This window comes from Rhinatrema bivittatum, chromosome 1, assembly GCF_901001135.1.
Source record: "Rhinatrema bivittatum chromosome 1, aRhiBiv1.1, whole genome shotgun sequence".
Lineage (NCBI taxonomy): Eukaryota > Metazoa > Chordata > Amphibia > Gymnophiona > Rhinatrematidae > Rhinatrema > Rhinatrema bivittatum.
In genome coordinates this window covers 356618252-356645025 of record NC_042615.1, presented here as the reverse complement: position 1 = coordinate 356645025, position 26774 = coordinate 356618252, and the positions used below count along the sequence as shown (strand labels likewise).

General features: G+C 42.7%; 1 protein-coding gene across 1 annotated transcript in view; it reads right to left on the bottom strand.

The window, feature by feature from the left end:
• ANTXR2 (ANTXR cell adhesion molecule 2) overlaps window positions 1–26774 on the bottom strand; it is a 374917-nt gene that overhangs the window by 325747 nt on the left and 22396 nt on the right. Inside the window, exons 4-7 of the mRNA XM_029600240.1 lie at window positions 18781–18862; window positions 9888–9995; window positions 9672–9740; window positions 7899–7979 (exon numbers count right to left, since the gene is read on the bottom strand). Coding sequence (XP_029456100.1) covers window positions 7899–7979; window positions 9672–9740; window positions 9888–9995; window positions 18781–18862 — 340 coding nt within the window. The remainder of the gene's footprint in view (window positions 1–7898; window positions 7980–9671; window positions 9741–9887; window positions 9996–18780; window positions 18863–26774) is intronic.

Here is a 26774-nt window from a genome sequence, read left to right as displayed (position 1 = left end):
AAGGGCTGTTTCGCACGCGAAAAGTCCCCTATCGCGTGCGATACCAAAATGGGGGCAGATTCGGCCCCGAAAGAGGAGGAGTTGGGGCATCACCGGGGCCGACTCCACGAAGACGCTGCGGACGACGAAAAGCTAAGGCCCTTTTCGCGTCCAAGTTCGCGCCCAATAGCTACACCTCCTATGGTGGCGCTATTGGGTGCGAAACCGGCAGCGATCGCACCGCGACAGTGCGATTGCTGCTGGCTAGCGCAGGACCGCCCACCATTTCGGCCCCCCGCCCCTCATTCTCTAAAGTATCACAGGCCCTAAGATGGTAAACAAAGAGCGGGAGGGCCATACCTTCTACCTCAGTTTTGCAAGGTTTCCATTTCCTATGCCAAATCCTCTCATTGTCTTGTCTAAAAACAAACAACTTGCAATTGCTGTACCTGGTCTGATGCTGGGAGTGTAGGACATTGGTTTAACATGCTCGGGAGAATCAATGAATACTCCATCACAGTCCAGGCCTGAGTAATGAGTATTACTCTCCCCCAGAACCTTGCTAAAGGAATCAGGCCTAAAATATACTTTACAAGATTGCAGAATCTGAAAAGTACATGTTGAATTCCATTCACAGACAAAGATCAACTACTCTGCTTCATATTAAACAATTCAGGTCCTATTTATGATTTTGATTATTCGGCATGTTGAGCTTCATGATGGAACAATGCCGTAGAGATGCATGTCGCCTTGATTTGATATTTACTAGTGCGCGCTGCAGCAGTTCATAGTAAGCACCAAGAAGCACTATGCACATGAAATGACACTATCTGCAGGCCACATTACCAAACGCATGGACCCTTTGGATTCAAACTTTTCACAATTCATTCTTTCTATTTTCCTCGTTTCTTTTCAGACTTTCTTTCTTTGACGGTGTTTTGCTCTTGGATATTATCCCTCCCTAATCTCTCTTGCCTGACTCCTTGCTCCCTCACTTATTCCTCTTCCCCCTTTCCTGTACCCTTTTTCCATCTCTGCATCCTCCAGCCCCTCTCCTCTTCTCTCAAATGCTTCCTTCCCACCTGTGCAAGTGACTTTTTTTTCTCCTCCCCTGCCTACATGCACACGTTCAGTGATGCATTCACTAGACGGTGCCAACAACCATTTTAGGAGTCAAGATAGAAGAACACCCAAACCCAAATTCCCTGTAAGTCCCAATCTCTCCAGCCACCGTCATTAGTAAGCACCACAGCACAGAGCAGCAGGCAGAGATTCCTTCTTCCCAGAGCACTGTCTTCTCCCCAGCTGGTGCTTTTAGCTGGCAGGAAACCAGCTCCACCCTAACAAGATGCTATTTTCATGGAAGAGCTCTCTTTCTGGTAGAAGAGGACACCCCACACCCGGGAAATCTTCAAGTCTGACCTCAAGCTTCGGTTCTCCGGGACGCTTCCCATATTCTCCCCAGGCTGGGGACTTAAAAAAAAAAAAAAAAAAAGCTCAACAGCACTGCAGCATTCAAAAACAAAACAAAACACAGCAAGAGAGGAAGTTGCTTCACTTACACCTCTACTGCCATGCCATCCCTCCACTCCCCTCACTCCTAGGGGAAGAGGGAGGGATAGAGAAAGGGAGGCAAGAAGGAAAAGAGGAAAATGGGGGAGGTGAAGAAACAATTCAGCGATCTGGCCACCTAGAAAATTTCTACCTCTACCATTTGTACCAAAAAACACTGAGGAAAATTCTATGTGCCCTGTGCCTCCTCCTCCCCTAACCTCTTCAAACGTTCTCAGGTAAGGCAGGTGACAGCAAGAGAAGGCTCATCATATGACTACCTATTTGATAATTGATGGATACTGCAATACAAATAGACAGCTTTGTCTCCATTTCTGAAACATAACATGGATTCTTGCTTGGATATGTATTACTTTTCCTGCTCAATATGGTACAAATGAGGAAGGTGACAAAAAGCATCCTCTATAAGGAGAGATGGCACAAAAATATTCAAAGCAATTAAAGCACAAGCAAACTGTGAGGAACTGCTGAAGGACCTTGCAAGAATGGGGAATTGGGCATATAATTGGCAGATGAAATTTAACATGGACAAGTGCAAAGTGATGCACATAGGGAAACATTATTCTAATTGTAGGGATAATGCAGGGAAAGGACAATGGAGTCATTGTGCACAACAGATTGAAATCTTCAGTTTGGTGTGCAGCAATAGTCAACAAAGCAAATATAATACTAGGAATTATTCAGAAGGGAATGGAGAATAAAGTGGAGAATATCATAATGCATCTGTACCGATCCATGGTGCAACCACACCTTGAGCACTGCGCTTAGTTCTGGTCACTCCATCTCAAGAAAGACAAGAAGTGCCATACTGGGTCAGACCAAGGTCCATCAAGCCCAGCATCCTGTCTCCAACAGAGGCCAATCCAGGTCACAAATGCATGGTAGATCCTATAAAGTAGCTAGACATAGCGGAAATAGAAAAGGTACAGAGAAGGGTAACAAAAATGATAAAGGGTGTGGCAACTGCTCTATTTTGCAGAAAGGCTCTTCAGCTTGGAGAAAAGAAGGCAAAAGGGGACATGATAGAGGTTCATAATATCATAAGTGGGGTGGAATGGGTAAACAGGGAACGGTTATTTATTCTTTCAAATGGTACAAGGACTAGGCGACACTCCGTGAAACTAACAGCCAGTAGATTTAAAACGAACTGGAGAAGGTATTTTTTCCCTCAACGCACAATTAAGATGTTGAATTGTGGTATATTAACTCAATTTGCTGCCAGAAGATGTGATCAAGCAGAGCTGGATTAAAAGGGATTGGACAAGTTCCTGGAGGAAAAGTCCAATCACAGATACTAGCCAGGTAGACTCAGGGAAAATCATCAAATACCTCTAGAGAGAACAATAAAGAAAGGATCTACTATTTGGGATCTCCTAATGACCTGAACTGTCTAGTAGGATGTTGGGTTCAGTGGATCTTTGGTCTGACCCAGCATGGCAGATCTTATGTTCTTTTGACTGATGGGCCAACTGGTCTTTTCCTGCCATCATGCACTATATATGCTGCTATGTAATTTGGTAAATAAATTGATAAATACCTAAAAAATGGCACATTTCCTTAAAAAAAAAAATCAGTTTTCAAAAATTTACAAATACGGACACTGTGATGGCCTTGTTTTGTTTTCCAGCTAGACTGGGACAGTTTGGCTTGCCTGAATTAGTTCACTTAAAGTATCACAGAGATTTCCATCTTATTCTTGTTCAAGACTCAAAAATACATTTACTCTGAATGTAAGCTGCCTTTTTTTTTCTCCACAGAAAAAAATACCTACAACCCAGGCAGCCAAAACATTCACGTCTTCTCCCTTTACGCTCACCATGTCTACGGGCTATGATGTGGCATTTCTTAAGCTGTCACTTCTCAGATCAAGGCTTGAGTAAACCTGATTAATGGAGCATCTTCTTAATCTTTTCTGTAACAAATTGTAATCAATTTATAAGGAAAAAACAACTTGCTTTTAGAAGCCAAACACCTCCACCCTCTGATTTTTCCTAGTTCTTGACATTCTTTTTGGAATGTCAAGCCCTTACGAGTCCAAGCAAATTATCTTTGCATTATCCAAAATATATACTTGTATAGAATGATTGTTTGCAAAGTAACCAAAAGAGCTTGACACTGCACTCCAAGGCCCAAGGGACAGTTTAGCCAAAGGAGATCACAAGCTGAACGCTCAACCTCTGCTAGAGTACAAAACCTTTCCTCTAAAAGAGATTTCTTCACCATCCCTATTTACTTTGAGTGACAGAGAAAAGTTTTAACAGATTATTTTGTTAATTCCCACCCCTGTCACTTAGAGTCTGCTTTAAATTAAGCCTGTGAAGGGTCTTCTGTGGTAAATGCTAGCAGCGCCTTGCTCTGCATTTCTCCATAGATGAACCTTTCAATATTGTGATCTATGGCCAGAAACAAGAGTCTAAGAGGATCAACTGCAATCTAAACACAATAGGGATGTGTCATTTTCTCAAACAAAAACAAAAAAATTGTTTTTGTTTTTTTTTTATTTTTTTGTGTGCACTAATTTGAAATAATGCACACGAAATTTAAATAGTGCGCACCACACTGTAACAATGCACACTAACTCAAAATAGTGTACACTAAAAATGAAACAATTTTAAAAACAAAAATTCATATAAGACAAAAATAAATGAAAAAAATCTAAAAATGAAACAAAAGCATAGCATTTTTTACGCACACCCCTAGAATACAGTGAAACTGTGGTTTCACCTAGACACGTAAAGTTTAGTAATTTCACTAGTAGCCTCTCTCAGCAAAAATGTCATTATACCAGTAGTTAAATGGTGACTAATTATAGCCTCTCTCACCTTTATCACAGCCATCATATTCTTTTAAAGATAAACAAAAAAGGGGCCCCAGATAGCATCTTTTAGATTTTTGAAGGGTTGTTGTTTAAAAGTTTTTGGTTTGTTTTTTTTATTTTGGCACTCTTTGCACATTGGGATCTGGTGGAAAATGGTTCCACAATGCAATGGGGTAAGCTCTATTTTGCATATCAGAAACCCACTGGCAAGTTGAAAATGAGCCTGCTACCTGGAACGGATGCCAAAGCTCAAAAGGTGCTCGAAACAGAAAACTTAAAAAACAAAAAAAAGCCAATAATATTGTGTCCAGTTTTTCCCTAGGGCTTCCATTCCCCCCTTCACTTTTGATACTTTAAAAAAAAAAAATGATGGCATTGATAGAGGAAACGGAAACTTTAAAGAAGAGCCGAAAACAAAAAATGAAAATGACTCTATTAATACCCTGACATCTGGTCCAGTGAGATCCTTCTCAAGTGAACTTTATTTTGCCCTCTGGTACTTTTCCGTGACTTAAGTTATGCAAAATGAAGGCAGCACTGAAGAAAAAGCCTTTTAAGTTGATTAGCCATAGTCAAAGGACATTGGCATACGTCTACAATCAATACAGAAAGCAATTCTGCTCATGAAGTGATGGTGACCCAGGAGGAACAGTTAAGAAGAAAACCATTTCAACCCATGAGGCTGATGTACTATAAAGTAGAGGGTCACTTCGCAAAAGTGGGCTTCGCATGCAAAAATGCACAAAAATTTCAAAATTGTGTCATTTCCACAGTGTTGGGGGGGGTTGACAGTGAGGTTATTACTTAACATTTCTATAGCGCTACCCGACATACGCAGCGCTGGTTCTGTGTATAACTTGGGTGACATTGAAAATTTATTGTGATCCACTTTGATATATGGAGAATTGTGGGATATCAAGAAGAAGTAATAAATAAATGCATATCTGTATGCAAAACCCACTCTTGTGAAGTGACAAACAAGTCCCCTTCGCAACAGTAAACTTTTGTGCATAGTCTGCTACGTTTGGAAGTCTATTGACGGTAAATTCAAGATTAATGAGCTGCTGTGATGCAACATCAGGCAAAGTAGCTCACTGTAGAATCGTGGAAAATGGGTGCACACAACAGGCTTTGCAGGAGGTTTAAAAAAGAATAAATCGTATTGTATAGTTATCTTTATCAGCTACCCAAGGGAGATGAGTTTTCATGCACCATGTTAAAGGGACCACATGGCCTAGTGCAATCCCAGAACAAATCCCTGATGATCCAGGGGAAGCAGCAACTCCCCCCTACCCTATCCATGACCTGTAAATGTTTTGAAAACAGCCCCATGGCAAGCCCCACCCTCCTGTACCACAAAATCCTCCATAGTGGGTCCCTTCACCAACCCACAAGCTCCCACAAAGCTTACCCCATAGTTGTGGAGTTCTGGAGTAGAAATGATCCCCACTCACTTCTGCCCTGCAGGCATCATCTTAGAAAATGGTGCGTTCCTTTATGTATCATGCGTTCCTTTATGTATTTTGTTAGTTATTTATAAGATTTATAACCCATACCCTCCAAAGTTAGGAGTGAACATAAAAATCAGGACAAATACTGAACATAAAAACATATATGAGGCTGAGTATAAATTTCACACATGTGCCCTAAAAACAGAATAAGATGGTATCATCCAAGCGACTGAGACTAATACGACAATAAGGTCAACAAACGCAGCATGAAAAAAAAAGGAAAACTGAGCAGATAATTTCAATATTACCAGCAATCCATCTGAGTTGCTTGGCTAGCTCAAAAGCCTCCCTGAAAAATGAAGTTTTAAGGCCCTTTTAAATACCTGCGTATCTGTCAGAGTCCACAGCAGCTATCAAGAAAGCCCATTCACGTGTTTCAGCGAAATGAGCAGAATGTGAAGGAGGCACCATATATAGGGGTCAGCTGGTGCCATTCTCCAAGATGGCACAAGCAAGACAGGAGCAAGTGAGGATTACACCTGCCCCTGGATGAACCACACAACTATGGGGTAAGCTTTTGGGGGGATTCAATATGGGCCATGGTCCACAGGAAGAGGAAGCTTGAACCGGACCATGCAGCCCTTTTAATAAAGGCCGGCCCCACTGAGATTGGAAGTTACCATTGTTCATTGCTAAGGCTGGTACACACACAAATTTTACGGCAGTGGAAACACGCAAAAAATTTATTGAGAAAGCTTCCTACAGATCCAAATGAGCTTGGAGTTAATTTACAGCAATAGCAAACTTTCAAAAAAAACAAAAAACAAGCCTCTAACCTGCAGAAAATACCAGTTAGTACCTCAGCTCTTATACAATGCAAGATATGCTACAATGTTCCCGGTGCATGTTTAAAGTCATCCAGAGCTGTTTCCAGAGTTAAACAGCCACAGATCTACACATGGTGTCATTTGGATTCTGTGCTCGGAAAAGTTTGCAATTTGATTCCATGTGTGCAACAATGCACAAGTTCCAAAATTCTGCATGTTTAACAGCTTTGTTCTTTTGATTACCCAATTATTCTCATGCTCCCAATTTTAAAAAGTGATTAATTTTCCTTGGAATGCTCACTTTGCCTTTCTCTTGTTAGTTTTTCAATAAATGTTATAAAACACTTTTCCAGTATTGGACACCGGTATTCTAGCTCAGAACAGCACATCTAAGGACGCTAAACTATGCTGGCAAACGTCTGCCTTCCTCTGACCTTGTCTTCATAATACGTAGCTGCAGAAATGTTCCATTCCTTGCAACCAATAAATCCATCAATCTGATCTCTTGCTATTTAGTACCATGATAGAATTGTTTTTATTTGTTCTTGTTGGCAAGTGGTTCTTAGGCCATCTAGCACAACCTTTTGAAATGAACAAGGGCCACCTCATTGTCAATGCAGACTTAATACAAGTTTGCCACAATCCACTGCTGAGCGCAAACCCAAAGTCCTACTCTTTCATTCCCTCCCTTATATTGCAGCCAAAGAGCTCTGTTCGCTATCCCCAGATTAAATGATCTGTGTCAGGTCAGGGGAGAAGGATAAAAGTGGGGTGTTGACTGTTTTGACCCTTCAATAAAAAGAATTAAAATGAACACCAAAGCAGTAAGAAATAGAGATGTGCTTTGGGTAAAAATTTCATATCGGGCTTCGTTTCAGGGCCACCCCGCGGTAATTTCGTTTTTCCCGTGATTCGGGGTTTTTTTTTTCAGGGGCCCCGATTTTTGGGTTAGTGCGCACTAACCTGGCAGAGTTAGTGTGCACTAACTCCATTAGCACGCACTAACTCAAAAATGAATTTTTTCTGAAATTTCAGAAAAAATTAAATCATTTTTCAGTTCTCCCGAACCACTGCGAATTAGGCAGTTTCACTGACATTGACTAATTCGGGAAAAACGATTGCACATCCCTAGTAAGAAACTAAAAGGCAGCAAAGTAATGAGCAAGAAAAATTCAAGATGGCCAGCAGAAGACATGAAACAGCTTTCAAAATGTCAACAGCATTACTGACCATTTCTCTAGGAATACTCACTGAATTTATGATCCCTTTAAGAGCATGGAAACCTCCGTCCACAGGGAAGACTTGATCTTCTGAGTCTGCAATTTTTACAAGCTTAAGAAAGAAGAAAAATATCGGGAAAAGCTGGTAAGGGTTTGATAAGACCAGAATGACAAGAAACGCAAGAAATGGGCACCCAGGCCATCCCAAACGCTGAATACAAGTCATGCAATGGAGTTTCATTTTTTTTTTTAATTTTGCTGCACTCTTACTGCTAACCGGTTTTATCACCTTCTGCACCCACTGTAAAAGAAGGCAGGCAGCTTTTTAGTACTTTAGCAATACATCAACAGTAAAGAACTGAACGCTTACTTGTTACAATCTCTTGTTAATGTGATTGTTCATTGGCTTCCCAGACCCAACAGGGATTTGCTGTCCCACTAAATCATGTCAGCTGCTCAATTTTCAAAGTTAATTAACCCATATTTTCAGAGGTGAGGAATTCACAGTAAGTGATGGCTGCTACGAGAGTGGGGTAGGGAGAGAGTGAAATCCCTCAAAATAAAAACCACCTGATTAAAAAACAAACCCCATCATGACTGGCTCCTCCACAATATTCTGCAAACTGCTGTGCATACTACCCTAACAGATCTTGACTTTTCTGTTATCTTGATGACATCTGCAGTCTCACAGTTATGGTGATGGCTTTTTCAGTCTTATTCCGCCGGCACTGCTAACTGCACTGAGGTATGAGGATGTGATAGGTAGAGGTTATGGGTACATTCTCAGTGAAAGGATGGTCCAGTTCTTATTTTAAACCTCAGTCTGAGAGCATACATGGACATAGATTCCTGCTGCTTCTTCTTTTTTTTTTTTCTTAAGAAAAATAAGAATTTCAACATCCTGTATGCAATGAGAAACACAGCACTTTCTCAGCTTGACCCCCACTGACCTACAATCGTTTGATGATGCCTGTGGCTTTAGCCAGGACCTAATTACCATGATGCGAAAGGGCTGGTCACAATGATCCTGATGCAGCTGCAATGACAGTTAAAAATAAAGCCCCTAGCTTCAAACAAGGCTGGAAGTAAACTAATTTTGGCCACTGGATAAGATCTGCAATGTAAGGAAGGCTGTAGCTGGGTGATCAAGATACTACCAGAGGAAATACTAGCACTTAGTTTCATTCTGAGATCATTCCTTATCAGCGATGAACACAAATAAGCTACCATGGGATGAAGGCAAGATTTAGCTGTAATACTTTATATTGTCTGACTGGCCCAGGGGCTTTTGGCACAAAGCATACGTGCTGCCATAGAGAGGCAAAGTATCTTGCTTGTGGCCACAGTTTGGACTGATGCATAAAACAATGTCAGAGTCGGTCATATCCTGCCGCTCAGAAATCCATGCTCGGTGGCCTCAGTTTGTTACTAAAGTTAATTCTAATTAAGGCTTCACACTGGATTCAAAGGCTTCAGGTTTGCTATGGCCGGGAGAGTGAAAGAGACCCTGAAGAGATGGCTAAGGCCGGTGGCCTAACGTGAAGATCATCGCGGATGCCTGTGTCAGTTCCTCTTGCCTATGGCCTAGCAACGTTCTCCTTTCACAGGAAGGCACGGAGGCACAGCTGCACCATCAGGGACTGAAGGGCGGCACCAAAACACAGAAAATCAATCTCCGGACCTAGGTTAATACTGTAATTCAAACTGTACCGGAATTACCACACCGAGACAAAAACCTGCAATCAGAAAACCACTTTGATGTCAATAACACTATGAAAAAGCATGCAGTGCCGGAGCATCTTACCTGTTCAAATTTATAATCTAAAACGCCAACACAATAAACTCGAGCTCCCAAACTTCTGGCCTGTGCAGCCTATCCCAAATAAATGCAAGAAAAGAAGAATCGTTATTCCTACCAGAGGATCTTTCACGTGCATGCACAGTACACAAAGAGGCAATAATAATAATAATGAAATAAAACAGCAGAGCATAATGTGAGCAGTCTCGCTTCAGCACATACCTCCTTTTCCGCATAGGCTGGCACCAGACCCTCCAACTTCCCGTCTGTCAGGGCAATTATTATACTTGAGGTCATTCTGCCTCCTGCCTTCTTAATTTGTTCATTTGCCTGCAAGACAAGGCTAATTGCTCAACTTAAAGCTGCAACTGAAGGTTTGTCCAATATGCTGTTAGCACAGAATATGAAAACTTGCTACTGAGAAAAACATCATAAAATGAGACCACTGAACTGCCACCCCCAGCTCTCTTTCCTTGACCCCTATGGTATACAGGTACAAATAAACCTAAAGCACCAACCATGTCATGCTGAATGTTTTTTTAAAAATATTCTATACATAGTGGATGAAAAAGGTCATTCATTTTTCAATTTCAAACCATTTGTACTAAATGAGTCCCAGGAGTTTGGAATTTAGGCTGCTTCACAGACTTTAACCCAAAATAAAAATGTGTCATCATGTGCGAGATCGTGTTGTTTGCTACTTAACCCTGGTTCTTTTGTCAAAAGCTTTTGAAATCCTGCTAAATACAATTTTTTCCATGTGTAGTGAAAGCTGCTGTTTCAAGGCAAAATGCACCACTATACATTTCCCCCATAAACCCAAAATGGGTCCATCTGGCCCTTTACGCCTTATTCAATAAAGATTTTTTCTTCCATGGGAAAACATTTTTTTTTAATAAGACCTAATGTTTTTTTGGCACTTGCACGCTTATTTTTAGTAAGGCCACAATTTCTATGCTCTTCAGGCACGTACATCAGTGAAAACAGGGACAGTAACTTTCAAATGGGCGCACAGGTGGAGATGAACATGCGTGTGTCGGTGCACACCCAGAGCCGTGACAATTTTATACCATATGAGCACAAACACATGTATGTTATAAAATAGCCTGGGCACGCATATATGTGTGCCTAGTTTTGCAAATGGGCACGCACAGCCGCGTAATGTTGGGTTTGAGTCACGCAAGTGGGGGACCAGTTTCACCAGCTCATCCAACAGTTCGCCCAATATAAAGCTAGGGTCCTCGAAACCCACCCACCTGATTCTTTAGCCTACACTGCCCCCAGACCCCTTAAACTCCTCAGGGATGCCTGTATTTTGATTTTTTTTTTTTGTTAACTTACACCTCCTCCATAGCAGAAGTAAAATTACGCGGCACTGGACCTGGGAGCGCACCCAGGCTCGTAGGCACTTGCGCGCACATCTCTTGGCCATGCCCTGGAACGCCCATGCCCCATCCACACCATACCCCTTTTTTTCTCCAGTGCAAGATGTGCACGCATCGGCACATGCACACACATCCTCTCACTTTATAAAATCGGGGGTGGGTGGGGGGGGAGGGGACATGCGCGTGTGCTAGATGCGTGCCCATCTCTAGATTTTGGTGCGGGCATCTCTTTTAAAACTCACCTTTATTCTTTACTGGGAGACTGCCAAGGCTGTGCTGCGGGGAGCAGGTGATTGCCTGTCTTGCAAGGAGGAAGAAAGAGCTTGCTAGTGGAATCTTACGTTTAGAAACACAATTAGGGATATCTAAATGAAAATATTGCCAAAATCCTTCCGCTGGGGCTCGAACGCAGTTCTATGCCACTCAAAGCACTCTCAATGAACTTATTCAGTAAAAAAACCCAGAAAAGTTTACTTTATTATAAATATAAGCTCTTGATTTATGGAAATAAAGCAGGGAAGTTATTGGCAAATCTTATAAAGTCCTGGGAAGGTAAGACTCATATTTTAGCTCTAAAGGATGATAAGGGCCAGATGACAAATTCTACTAAGGATATTGGGGATAATTTTTTACCAGTATTATCAAGATTTATACAAAGCTGAGCCATGTGAACTCACATCTATACAGGAGCACTTAGCTAAAGTGGCTATCCCTCAGGCAACAGAACAGGATCTTCAATGTTTGAATGCTCCAATCCAGTTACCAGAATTGGCCATGGCAATTAAATCTTCTGCTCTTGGTAAATCATCTGGCCCAGATGGTCTGCTTAATGAGTTTTACAAGATATTTTCAGACTAAATCTGTCCACCTCTAGGTCAATTATTCAATACTTTGTCGGATCTACAGTTCTCCCATTGGCCTGCTAACAAAGCTACTATAGCAGTTCTTCCAAAGTCAGGATGAGATCCTACTTTACCTAGCTCATATCGGCCTATCTCACTTTTAAATTGTGACCTCAAACTATTGGCCAAGATCATGGCAGACCTCCTGTCCTCCATCCTTACCAAATTAATATTGCCTGTATAAGTGGGGTTTGTTAAAGGACGACAGGTGGTAATCAATATATGAAGGGTCCTGGCATCCTTGGATTTCTCCCTAAAACAGAAGCTAAATTACTTATTGGTAAGTTTTGATGCCAAAAAGGCTTTCAATAGGGTCAATTGGCTCTTTCTATTTGAGTCTCTTAGGAGATATGGCTTCCATGGCCAGTTCATTTCCTTTCTTACTGTGCTCCAGCGGCAGCAAGCAGCATCACTCCGCTTTTCTGCCCCCACCAGCCTGGCCTCCGGCGGCAGCAAGCAGGGTCTCTCCACTCTTCAGCCGCTGCTGGCCTGGCCAGCTCTTCAGTTGATCTCTACGCTCTTCAGTTGCGGCCAGCCTAGCCTCTGGCAGCGGCACGCAGCATCACTCCACTCTTCAGCCATGTCTCTCCACTCTTCAGTTGCTGCCAACCAGGCCTCCGGCGGCAGCACACAGCATCACTCCACTACCAACTGCATCGACCCCACTGGGGGATGATCAATCCCCAGATAGGCCTATCCGACCCTGGGGAGAAGGGAAGCACAACTAGAGCAGTGGGACACCGGGACCCACGACACACCTGCCGGTGCTTGGCAACACACTGGTTTAGAATTGCTGCTCTAGTGCCTTTCCTTTCCTACCTATCTGGGATAGTCCCGGGGTTTGCATGGAGAGGCGTGGCGGGGGCGTGGCGGTCATGACGTGGCGTGGCGGGGGCGTAGCGCGGGTGACGCGACGTTTCGGGGGCGGTGCCCGCGGGCGTGGTTTCGGCCCGGGGGTGTTCCAGGGGCATGGCCGCGCCCTCTGGAACAGCCCCTGGGTCGGGTGATGGCACGCCAGCAGCCAGCTGGCGCGCGCAGATTTACGTCTGCCTCTGGCAGGCGTAAATCCGGCGATAAAGGTAGGGGGGGGTTTAGATAGGGCCGGGGGGGTGGGTTAGGTAGGGGAAGGGAGGGGAAGGGAGGGGAAGGGAGGGAACGGAGGCAGGCTGCGCGGCTCGGCGTGTGCAGGCTGCCCAAAATTGACAGCCTTGCGCGCGCCGATCCCGGATTTTAATGGATACGCGCGTATCAATTGAAATCCCGCGTACTCTTGTTCGCGTCTGGTGCGCGAACAAAAGTACGCGTTCGCGCTAAATTATAAAATCTACCCCTATGTGCACAAAATCTTGGTGCCAAGGAACAAGCATGACAAGGCACATGCACAACACGTGCACCAAGGGAAAGCATTGCCGCAAGCACAAAAAAGTTGTGCGCATAAGGACGCACCAAATGCTATGCGCACAACGCGTGTGCAGAGCCGATGCACTGTGCACACCGACATCCTGCAGAGCAGCATTTCTCAACTGGTGTGTCACGACACACCAGTGTATCGCCAAGCACCCGCAGGTGTGTCGCCACACTTCCCGGTCCCCCACTGACCCAGCTGCTCCCCCGGTCCTCCTCCGCCCGGGCTTAAAATGCTGACAGCCTGGGCGGAATGTGGCAGAACAGTTGGAGTCAGTGGCACCGGCATGCTCTCTGCTTCCCCCCCCCCCCCCGCGGCCCGGAAGAGGAAGTGGTGAGCAGCAGGTGCGTGCGCGGGAAGAAGAGACCATGCTAGTGCAGGCAGCATTGGCCTGAAGAAAAGAAGAGAGGCATGCCCTGAAGGATGAGCAGTGCAGCTCGGAGTAAAATAAGGAACAACGTCAACCCCCATGGCCGATGGGACTCCTTTCTCTGCGAGAGCTGAAAATGAAGGAGGCTGCTGCTGCTAGTTCTGGGGGAGGGAGGGGGGAGCGAGAGAGAGAGAGTGAATGAGCAAGCATGTGTGTTTGAGATCCTGTGTGTGTGTGTGTGTGTGAGATAGCATGTATGTGAGTGATTGAGAGCCTGTATATGTAAAAGAGAGTATGCCTGTGATTGAGAGCCTGCCTGTGAGAGAGAAAGCATGAAAGTAAGTTTATGATTGAGAACCTGCTTGTGTAAGTTTGTGACTGAAAACCTGTTTGTGTGAAAGAGTATGTGTGTGAAAGAGATCATGTTTATGTATGATTAAGAGCCTGTGTATAAGTAAAAGAGAGAGCATGTGTGACTGAGAGCTGGTTTAGGTGAGGGAGCATGTGAGTATGTGATTGAGAGCCTGTGTGTAAATGAGAGAAAGAGAGAGAGAGCATGTTTGTAAGCATGTGAATGAGAGTCTGTGTGTGAGAGAAAAAGACAGCATGTATGTGTGTGATTGAAAGCCTGTGTGTATAAGCGTGAAAAGATAGACAGCATGTGTATAAATGTGTAATTAAGAGCCTATATACGTGAGAGAGAAAAAGCATGTGAATATGTGAGTGACTGACAGCCTATGTAAGTGAGAGAGCATGTGTATATGTGTGTGATTGAGAGCCAGTGTGAGAGATAGCGCTGGTGTGTGACAGAGAGAGGAGAAAGGTCCAAGCAAACCACCCCTCCTCCTGCTAATTCAAAACAATCTCAGGAGACCTGGATATCAAACGTTCCCAGGTATGCAGAGGAAAAAAATGTTTGTATCCTTATTTTTCATTACTTGGTCTTTGTGTCTGCTATTTTGAAATATTTTATTGGTATCTATAATTTTTTATATGAGTTTTTAATTATTGGATATTCCACTCATCAGCTGTTTCGAAATAATCTGTTCTTTTTGTTAGTATGGTTTTACTGCTACTGATTTTATTTTTCTTGATTTGTTTTATACGGATGGGTGATGTTTCTTTTTTTCCTTTGTTGCACTGCATACAGAGACTCTGGCTTGTTGCGGTTTCCGATTCAGTTTTTGTCTGCATGCTTCTAGTTATGCATTTTGGTCTCTTTATTCTTTGTTAGGTGAGGGTCAGCACATGTGATTCAGGTGAAGTTTTTTGCTGGCGTGTGTTTTCTGTCTAAGGCTCTATAGCACCCTGACTTGGTCCGTTTCCTAATAGGAGAATTATTGGTGTCTTAAGGCTTGGTGTAATATTTTCAGTGTTGCCTTTTCTTAGGTAAGGAAGTTACTGTTTAAGTGCTAGAAATTGGTGCTGTTTTGGTGTGGGATGTTTACTATTTATGCAATTTCTGTTCAGACAGGATACGTATCTATTCCTTGTGTCATTCTTAACAATAAAAAGAATTACTGGACCTTTACTTTTTATTTCCACCGTGAATTGTAATGAGCAGTGTGTCACATATGTGAGCATGGCCTGTCAGGTGTGTTACGATGGGAAAAAGGCTGAAAACCACTGCTGCAGAGGGCAGCAAAGCACGCACAATAGCGTGTGAAAAAACCTCCGCTGCAGCCTACCATGCAGAGCACCGGCAAAAGCCTGAAGCGGGGCCTAGTCCACCGGGACCACTCAACTCGCTAGGCTGCCCAAGACCCGAAACTCCAGTGGCAGCGGAAACGGACCTCGGAATGGTGCGTCAAGCACTGAGACTGGAGAAAGTCCTGAAACCCCTCCTGAAACCCCTCTGTCTCTGTTGCTAAGGGTAAAACCCTTACTCCTTTCTTTTTTTGACTTACCCAAGCTCAGAATTTATCGGCTGAGTACAGTGACTGTCACCACCTTGTCAGCCTATGCACTAGGGATGTGCAGAAGAGACGGATTCGTCCAAATCGGTATTCCTATTTGTCGGGACCCAAATCCGTTGCATCTGTTTCATGGGGGGCCTGATTCGTTCATTAGTTGAATTCGGTATTCGTTTCCCTTTAAATTTAATTAATTACAACCCCCTCCCCACCCTCCTGAACCCCCAAGACTTGCCAAAAGTCCCTGGTGGTCCAGCGGGGGTCCTGGAGCGATCTCCTGCACTCGGACCATCGGCTGCCAGTATTCAAAATGGCGCCGATAGCCTTTGCCCTTACTATGTCACAGGGGCTACCGTTGCCATTGGTCGGCCCCTGTCACATGGTAGGAGCAATGGATGGCCAGCACCATCAGGAGTGCCCCCCAAGACTTGCCAAAAGTCCCTGGTGGTCCAACGGGGGTCCTGGAGCGATCTCCTGCACTCGGGCCGTCAGCTGCCAGTATTCAAAATGGTGCCGATAGCCTTTGCCCTTACTATGTCACAGGGGCTACCATTGCTCCTACCATGTGACAGGGGCTGACCAATGGCACTGGTAACCCCTGTGACATAGTAAGGGCAAAAAGCTATCGGCGCCATTTTGAATACTGGCAGCCGATGGCACGAGTGCAGGAGATCGCTCCAGGACCCCCGCTGGACCACCAGGGACTTTTGGCAAGTCTTGGGGGGGGGGTCAGGAGGGTGGGGGGTTTTATTCGATAATGATATGTTGCATTCGTGGGGGTTCGCCATATGTTTCGGGAACCCACGAATGCAACAAATAGAGACCTATACGTTGCAGATTGCGCATTTGTTCAAAATGAATGCACATCCCTACTATGCACCCGCTGCTCTTCAGCTGCTCAAGCAGCAAAATCCATGCCGGGAACAGGCTACCGGACCAAAGCACACCTCTGAGGTACCACGGAAATCACCTTAGGAAAATCTCAACTGGCGGAGGGAGACCGGGGCTTCTCTTTTCCTCAATTTAGAAATCTCCTTTCAAAAATGAAGGCAATCCCCACAGTGAAAAAAAACAATTTCCACCATCTGCTGGAGATGGAGAATACTGACAGGCTGGGGTCACTGCAGGAGTATATATACAATCTGTGCATCAGCTTGCTCCGTCTCCATCTGCTGGCAAGGGAGCATAACCCACTGGTCCTGAGTCCACCTGTCCACATGCTAGGAAAATTACTTTTCATTCTCTCTACTCCTTTAGGCATGTCCACTCTGTTGCAGATCTTAGTATCATCTGAAAATAGACAAGCTTTACCTTCTATCCCTTCTGCAATGTTGCTCATAAAGATATTGAACAGAACCGGTCCCAAAACCAATCACTGAAGCACTCCACTGAACACAGATATCTCTTCATAGTAGGTTCCATTTACCATTACACTCTATCTCCTATCAGTCAATCGTTTGCAATCCATGCCACCTCCTTGGCGCTTGCTCCCAAGTTTCTCATTTTATTCACAAGTCTCCTTTTCGGGCCATATCAAAAGTGTGCTTACCCCCTCTCCCCACACCAGGCAGAACTGCTAGAAAAAGCATTAAGGACAATGGTATCAGTTTTTGACTGCCCTGTCTTATTCTTTATGTCTCCCATCATTTTTAATAATACATTTACATCCAAACCATTTTAGCCTGGGAAGAGGTGGACTTTTCTGCATACACATTCCTGTCTGGCTTTGCACCAGGCTGTAAATCACTCATTCATAATAAAGCTCTAGGAATAGGCAGCCCTAGAAGCCTGGCTGTCCTACACAGACTATAATTAATACTTTACTTGCAAAGACAGCTGTCTGCATTAATATTAACAACAATCTTTATTGTTTCTATAGCATCACCAGTGCATCAGACAATATTTGATAACATCTTTAAGGCCGATATTCAGTGCCAATTACATAAGTTCGGATTTACCCAGCTAACTGGTGCCATTTCAACATTCGGTCACATTCAGTGGCCACCTCTGAGCTGGCTAACTATGTAGCTGAATAGTTAGCCAGCTAAGGGAAGGGCGGATTTGATGCATTCCTTCTCTGGCTATTGGGTGGAGCTACTTATCCAGCTAACTTAGTACCTAATTCACTAAGGGCCGGATTTTAAAAGCCCGGCGACGCATGTAAAGCCCCGGGACGCATCTAAGTCCCGGGGCTTTATAAAAGGGGCGGGGAGAGGGCGGGGACAGAGGCCTCTGGCACAGCGGCCATTTGCCGCTTGTTTTGGAGGATCGCGTGCCGGCAGGCTGCTGGCTTGTGCAACTTGTGCCTGCCTCCAGGCAGGCGCAAAAGGTGAAATAAAAATTTGGGGGGGAGAGGTTAGGTTAGGGTTGGGGGCGGAAAGGCTGGGGGAAGGGGTGGGAAGGTCAGGCTAGGGGGGAGGGAACGGGGAAGCCTGCGAGTGTTGGCGTGTGCAGGGTGCACAACTGTGCACCCCCTTGCGCGCACCGACTCCCGATTTTATAACATGTACGCGCCTACGCACGCATGTTATAAAATCGGGCATACATGTGTGCCTGCCGGGTAACGCGCGCACACGTAAGCCCATGCGTATGTTTGAAAATTCACTCCTAAGTGTTTTTCCCATAGACACAAAATGGAAGAAAAGCCTTAATGAATCTGGCCCTTAGCTGGATAAGTGCTGATATTCAGCCTTATCCAGCTAGTTATTAGATAGCTTGTATTATCTCAGCCAAGTTCCAGCTAACTTGTTCAGCTAGATAGTGGCTGAATATTGACCCTTGTGTGTGTATTTTGTAATCAGGACAGCTTTTCCATGCAGCTTTTCGATCCTATACTGGCCAACTACATCTGTCCAAATGCATCTGTTCAACTGTAATTAAAACTTTTATGCTACTTAACATCCAGTTTAAAAATTTTAGGTAAGTTAATGTGAATGGTTTAAAAGGTGTTCTTATAAAATGAGAGGATACAGAAAAGATAACTGGTCAGAAATAAAAACATGAAGCAAACTAAACTTAAAGGAAGTAGCATCCATTCAGGTATAATTAAAAAAAAAAAAACCTCTGAGACATCCAGCTCCAAATATTATTAAATATGGCATTCATTTTGTGATTCCAAACAAAGCACAGGTACAACTTACTAGTTTCAGTCCTTCGTGCATGTACGTATCGCCGACTGGTTTTTCACTACTCAAATCTTTAAGGCCCTTTGTGATTTTAGCTCTGAGAGGAATCAGAAAAGAAAAACAAAGGATTGTTACGTCAGTAACTTCTAAATGAAACGCATTGATAAGCAAAAGGAACTCATAGGATTTCCTTTTAGAAAAATCATGTCATGCTAATAAAATATAGTCTAGGTCTCATCTTTGTGAATGAGAAGTATAGTGCATGATTGTAAGATATACCTTTTACATGCCATGAAGACATAATATCAAAATCATACCAAAAGAGACATAGGACTTTATTCAGAATGACAGTAATTTTCAGACCGGCGTGCAAACACACACTGGGTGCATGTGTGCTGGCGTGCGCCCAGGGACATAGAATTATAACTTGTGCGCATGTGTGCGTAATTTTAAAGAGGCACACATTTAATAAATAAATATATTTCGGAGTGCAAATCCCACTTCTACCTTGTAATTCAGGAGATTTTTAAAAAAGGGGCACTGCCAGTTTCACCAGTTCGTCCACCAGTTCACCCAGCTAAGAGCTAGGTCCTCCAAACCCCTCTGGTTGGACAGCTTACAAGCCCTACAGTTAGTCCAGACCCTTAAAACTCCTTAGATATAGCTAGTTTTTTTTATTTTTTTTTTAAACTTACATCTTGTCCCTAGCAATAGACCTAGGCATGCGCCCAGGTGCACAACTATGTACACACACATCTCTTGGCCATGCCCGTGCCCCACCCCAAAATGACCGTGCCCCACTCAAATCACACCCCTTTTTTAATTGTAGTGAGATGTGTGCGGCCAACCCGACTTCTGGGTTCATCTCCCAATTTTGGCGTGCGCCAGGCTTTTAAAATTCACCTTAAAGGATGTTTTCTCATCCTGTGCCTCTGGAAAAAAAAAAAATCCATCTTCAACAAGGCCCTTAAGGTGGTCCCTGGCAGCTAATATCTAACAGCGCAATATGTGCCAGTGTCAATAAGAGAGGAAACATAACAGATGAAATCTATAGCATGATAAATACAGGCAATGGTAAGGCAACATGAACATGTTGGATATCAACCAAGAGAAGTGAACAGCCCAGCCTGAAGAGAATCCAAATTTTAAATAAGTTAAACTAAATAAATAGTTCCCAAATGTTTGTCAATCTGTCCATCATGCTTTTTCCTGAAATTCAGCAGCACACATTTAGAAGATCATTATGGCCTGGAAAAATCTTAAATCTCAGAAAAGTGGCATGACTTGATGCCCGGGGACAATTTTCCCACCAGTGTTTTTCCTTCATTAACAACAAATGAAAAATTTGAGGTCAACCAATGAAAAGGAGATCTCTTAGACCAACCACAGCTGCCAGAGAAAGGAAAAGACAACCGGGATCAAAAAGAAGAAGAGCAAAGAAACATGGAAGCACCTAGAATACCATGAGCGAAGAGCACAGAAGAGAAGAAAAACAGGGAAGGTATCATATAATTAGGGAGCAAGGACAAAGCAATCATGGGCCCCAGTATTACAATGCTTTGAAAAAAAATATTCAGATGTCTAAAATTACATTGGACCCTTTACATTCATATGCGAACCCTGCCTTGTATTAAAGGATGAAAAGACCAATGATGGTTATGAAATACACCACCATATGAAAGAAAGTATCATTACAACCAACAGTATCACATGCTGTATACTGCAATAAATTCTTGAATGAAAAGTTGTCACCAAAAATATTTACATCACCAAAGAAATTATGCAAAATTAACAAAATTTAAAAAATAGTAGGTACTGAATTTTTAATTGCATTCATTACACAGAAATATGTGTCGGCAAACAAGCTGTAGGTGATACCTTTGCATTGGATTAACTCAATATATCTGCAACTAGCTTTCAAGAGTTGTACTCCCTTCAGCAGGTCAATGAAGAAACAGTGCAGCTATTAAATTTGGTATAAAAAATTAAATGTTACTTAGGCAAAAAGACATTACTTTTCTTACATTTGCTATAAAGAAGTTGTCTTTTAAAAATGTGAAATTCGGAGGTTTGGAGGACTCACCATCTAGTTCCCTGCTGCTCTGGAATACTGCTGGGCAACCTCGTCGTCCTGCAGCCGACATCAAAGGGAGGACTGAGAGCACCGTGATAAGGAAGTCAGCACGCCGCTGCACTGAAGCCACATGCCTATGGGAAATTCTGGGGGAGTTTTGTTGCTTCCGGAGTTACTGTCCCTCTCCCCAAAATGGTAAAGAGGAAAGGTCATCTTCATTCTTCTTTACCTCTAACTAGTGCTTCTCAACTTTCTGTTCCACAATTAGTTGGGAAGATGGGAAAGGTCTCAATCGGGTACAATGCTCATGGCAGATATTGTTAGAGAGAGAGCATTTGATCTGCCTGAGCTAGAAACCACCTTAAGTCTCAATGAAATCATCATCATCATCCCTCTTTGGCTCTGGATTCCAGTAGCACTATGGGCCTAGATCCTTTTTCTGTGCTAGGTACTGTTGAAGCATCTATTGAGTCGTCTGAGAGATTTGGTTCTGTTAGTCAGCTGTCTGCAACTCAGCAATTGGAAGTGGGGGAAACCATCACATATAACCCTGGAAGATATTTGGACAGCTATAACCACACTTGAGAAAACCAAGTAAAAGACTGGAAGAGATTTTCTTCATCGATGGAAGTTGCTAAAGGTCAATTGGCAGGGTTTCAAACCACATCCATCGACCATAGAGAAAGGATTCACTCTCTTGCACATTCTAATTCTCAGTTTCAAGAATTTAAGTTGGCTTCAATTAAGGACCGTACACGGATTCATAGGAGGCTTGAATTTTTTGAAAATAGGTTCAGGTATCTGAGCCTTTGTGTACTGAACTTTCCACGATCTCCTTTTTTTTTCTTCTTATGAGTTGCTTCAAATATATATGAAAGTTTATGTATTGTTGAGGACTCTCTTACCTCTGTTGTCTAAAGTTTTATTTTTACCTTTAAGAAAAAGTCTGATGCAGGAAATGATGTTATTTCCCCACCATTTGATGTATCTGACACTTTAAAATTAACTAATTTCCTGGAGAAGTCTTCTAAAACAATTTAGCATCGTGATATATATTATTGGTGTCCTGTTCTTCTGAAGCTGATAAAAATGTAATAATGTGGTTATTCTTTGCTAACAACAATTTTTTTTTATATGACAAAAAATTCAGATATTTCCAGATGTGTTTAAACAGACTCAGGTTAGGAGAAAAGCATTCCTCCAATAAAGGTCTTTTTCCTTGAGATAGCCAGCAAAATGTGTTATTAGATTATCTGGTAATATGTATACCTTTTTTGACCCCAAACAGCTTAAGGTTTCCTGGCTAGTAGATCTGTTAGGTTACCCTCTTCAACTCCAGAGCCTCAGGATTAGTGATGCTATGAAGATACAATAACTCTGTGATCATCAAGTTCTTTAATATTATTCTTGTATGATATATCTCTTGTTCTCCATCTGCCTTTCTGGGGTCTTGTTAGAAATTAACTAATTTGAATATTCTTGATTACGTTTTTTTCTAATATTCTTTTTGCTATCAAGCAGGATTGCTTGTGTATTATAAGTATAAAGTTTTTTTTTAAAAATGTGAAATTCATGCAAATTATTCAGCCATATAATTCTTGACAGACATCTGTCCATTTGCTCATCTTGCTTTTTTCAGCATTTCTAGATGAAATTAACAGCTGAAAATTGGTGCACATAGAGATGATCATAAAATGCATTTCTATGGTATTAAATTGCAAGCGATTTGATGACGTTAGGCCAATTCCTTGAATTAGAATTGTGGTTCATTAGCACAATTTGTGCAGGTAGATTATTTAATTTAAAAAAAATATCCTTAGGATATTTTTGCTTATGACCACATTTTCATATCTATTTTTTTTTCTTAATTCCGAGTTCAGAGCTTTGACAAGTCAATTCTTTATCTCCAGCTGAAAGGGAACATCTTGTGCAAACTACTGAAGCCTTGCTTAGCATAAAACGGCTCCCATTCTACAGCTACAAGAACAACTTGGAAGCAGCTGTGTGCAAAGGTGGCTTATAAAGTACCCGCACTTAAGATGACCAAACTGCTTTGCAGAAGTTGACAGCCACAAGTTCTGCAGCATTAAGTGTTTCCATGCCAAGTTTACACATACATATAATTTCTCAAGTTCCTGTTTTCTGAAACAGATTCCATATTTTAAAAATAGCTCTCATGCCTCCAGCTGAATATTAGCTCTCCAAAAACTGTCTTACAGCTTCAGTCGGACAAATAAGGGAAAACACGCCTATGCATGTAAAAATACAGGCCACAATCCGCACACAAGCTTGGCCTGGATCAAATGAACTGCATAACACCAGCATCTTTTGAGAAAGGCTCCTTCATCTACCATCTATATCCTGCCTCTCTCACACAGCCAGACAGCATCCTTCATAAACTTGCACTTATTTTAGGGAGCTCGCCAAAGAATCAAGGCAAATCAAACAAAATTCAGGAAAGCCAGTCATATTTTTCCAGCCTTAGAAGAAACCAAACGGATCTGCACAAAGCAGGATTTGTTTAATGCAAATTCTGAACAATGGGAACGCTTTCAATGCAAATCACTGGCTGACGCTCCTGCCTGGGCATATCCTACCCCAGCTCCGCTCTTTGAAAACCTGAAGGAAGGCTAATTTTCTACACTTGTTTGTATTTTTTTTGAACCTCAACCTGGTCCTGCTAAAATGGGATTTTGAAAACAACTGACATTTGTTTTTACCACTAGCTTAGCAATGAAAATATGCTCACTGAAACAAAATGCTTGACCCAATCTGCTGCACTGAAGAGGCTTCATGGATGGCTTAGGCCTTCTCATACATCAGTCAAAGTCCTCATTCATCAGTCTAATAAACCAATAATTCAATACTGGACATGCCAAACATAGATCTTTCCATCTTTAGGCATAAGCCAGTTTCAGTAAACATGGGTGTCCGCACGGGTGACCAAAAGTAAAGCATGTTCAAGCAGTATTGTCTGAATCATCAAGAAGGCTGCTCACCCTGTAATAAATGTTGCTAGCAGTAATTTTGTTACGGGTTTGACAATGCTTGGGTTTGATTGTAAATATTGCTACCCTTAGCATAAGGCTTGGGGGTAACCTGCAAGGAGCGGCAGTTACTAACATAAGAAATTTGCTGGGCAGACTGGATGGACCATTTGGGGGGTTTTTTCTGCCATTACTATGCATGTACCCCCTCCCCTAGATTTTTTTGGGTTATTTTATACCCGTGCAGGTAGAGCTCAAGTCTGCTTGTAACTTGTATGCGCAGACTTTTGCCAGCATTTTAAAAGCAAACTTATGCACATACGTTTGCTCTGATTTGGTCCTGGGCATGCGGAGATTCAACTCGCATAAAGTTCCACCTTCTCTTGGGAAGACTTTAAAATGTATGCACATAAGTTAGCCCGCATAATTTAAGTCAAAATGTTATGTGCCCAAGTACCAACTCCACCCCAACTCCCCTTCCTGCCTCTCTGCAGTTTATGTGAAAGTACGCACATATCCAGGTTACACGTGTACTGTATTAAAACCAGGTTTCTGTGCATGTAAATGGCTTTAAACATTACCCCCTGAATGACCAATTGCTATTTCTAAGAGTTTGTTTTTCTACATCCCCATATTTTTGTTATGCCTCCTCCCCTACCCGTAGAAAAGTTTTCTGCAGGCTCTGATGTCAGCAAGATGAAGCAGAACCTCTGGCAAGATCTCAGCTAACTCCTTTTCTGTTTCTAAGACAATCAAGAAATTATCGGACTATGGAAGACTCATTCAATTCAGCTAGAAGAGTGGTTTAAATATTCCTGGTGCATTTGCTACTCTGATCTGTAGGTGTTTAGCACAGAAAGCTTATTGATGAAGGATAAGCACTTTTGTATCTTTCTTAACTTCTTGTTGTAAACAGACCTGAGCCAAATCCATCTCGCAAAACGTTTCCCTATCTATATTGCTGCTTGGTAAGATATAGAGGTGCCACAAGAGCTTTACTGATTGTAATCTTATAGTTGCCAAAGATGCCAATGTCTCAGTCCGTTTCTTCCACTACAATGAAGAGTGTTGCTCACTTTGGAAATCTGATAGACTCTAAAGCATTTTGGGGTCAATTTTCAAAGGTTTTACATTTCTAACTTTGGAGGTAAGACAACTAAATCAGCCCTTCTGAAAACTGACTAGGACTAAGTATTTAGGGCTCTATTTTCAATAGGAACCTAAATTAAGGCGCCTAAAAAAATGGCAACTGTGGGGATGAAGTTAGGGTGGGGAAAAAGATTAGACACTTAGCACTGATTTTCAATACTAGACACCTAACTTAGGATCCTAAATCTAGGTAAATGATTTGCAGGACTAAATTTAGGAAAAAAAGTCAATTGAAAACTTAGGTCCCTAAGGCCTGGATTCACCATTCTATCGCAGAATGATGAATCCAGCGAAAACGGGGGGGGGGGCCTGCGAAAGCCGGCAGCCTTCGCACCGCCGCGGTGTTTTCGCTGCCGGCTTTCGCAACCAATAGCGCTACCGTGAAAGGTGGTGCTATTGGGCTCGCTACTGGCGACAGTAACGTTACTAACCTTATCGCTGCCAGCGAAGACACCGCCGAATCCACCTCCTCGCCGCCCCGACTCCTTCCCTCACCGCCCCGACTCCACCCCCAGCATGCTATCGCACGCAAAAAAGGGCCTTTTTGCACACGATAAGCCTTTGAAAATGACCCCCTAAGTTTGGCTGGAAATCTGCTTACATATAGAAGCCGAAAATGTAGACACTGAGCAATTTTTTTTAAATTGACTCTTTTGTATCTATAGGATTATGGTGAGACCCCACCCTGAGCACTGTGTTCGGTTCTGGAGACCACATCTACAAAAAAAAAAAAAAAAAAGATATTGATAAACTGGAGGCAAGTCAAAAATCAGCAGAATGGTGCATGGCCTGTGCTGCAAGACACATGCAAAGGGCACTATGAAACAAACATTCAAATAACTAGCAGGTCTAAATTAAGTACGAAATTTTCCATAGAACTGAAAGCTCAAGGACAAGAAACCATCATAGGAAGCTAAAGGGAGAGAAATTCTCAAAAAGGATGCGAGAAACACTTTTTCCATTGAATGGGTGACTGAAATCTGGAACAGACTTCCAGGAGATATTAAAGGGGTCAACACAGTGACAGAATGCAAGCATGCATGGAGTAGACACGAAGGAACCTTAGCGGTGGAGGGAGAAGACCACAGATTGAATACAACCTGTGGCAACACAGTAGACAGGTACAAATGGCCTGACTGGGATGATCAAGTGATCCCTTTCTGTCATAATCTCTTTTTAGCAGCAACTTGAAATGTGTTTAATCTATGCATTAAGTTTCAGGCTCACAGCAAATGAAATGTTGTGTCCTTTCATTCTGATAGGTGACACTGAGAAGATGGTGAAAGTAGCTCCCGCATTTACTTGCCAGGATGCTTAGAGGAGTTTCCCAAACTTCATGTATATACATTGTGGATATCCTGAAAACACGACTGGCTGTGGGGTCACCAGGACAGGTTTGGGAAGCTCTAGATTAGAACCTTTGGCTGACTCCATAACAAGTGTAAGAGGCCTGTAGCATATGATTCCCTTCTTCCTTGACATCTTCAACTTTATGTGGCAAATACATTCAATGTGGCCTTTCCTCTTATAAAAGTGACATTCCGAATCCTTGAATCAACACAAATCTGGTGAGTGATTTCCATCAAGCAGAAATACATTGATGAAGGACTGCTGAGAAATTGTATTGGCAGTTTTCATAACTTCATTTATTTCTATTGAAATGAGCAAATGAATTTCAATTGTCTACTGTGATACATCTTTAGCTCCAGTAGCCTTTTCTAAAGTAACTGTAATCATTAGGTCTGACTAGACAAGAAGAAAGCCTAATTTCTAAATGTTCAAGAAAACGTCCAGATTTT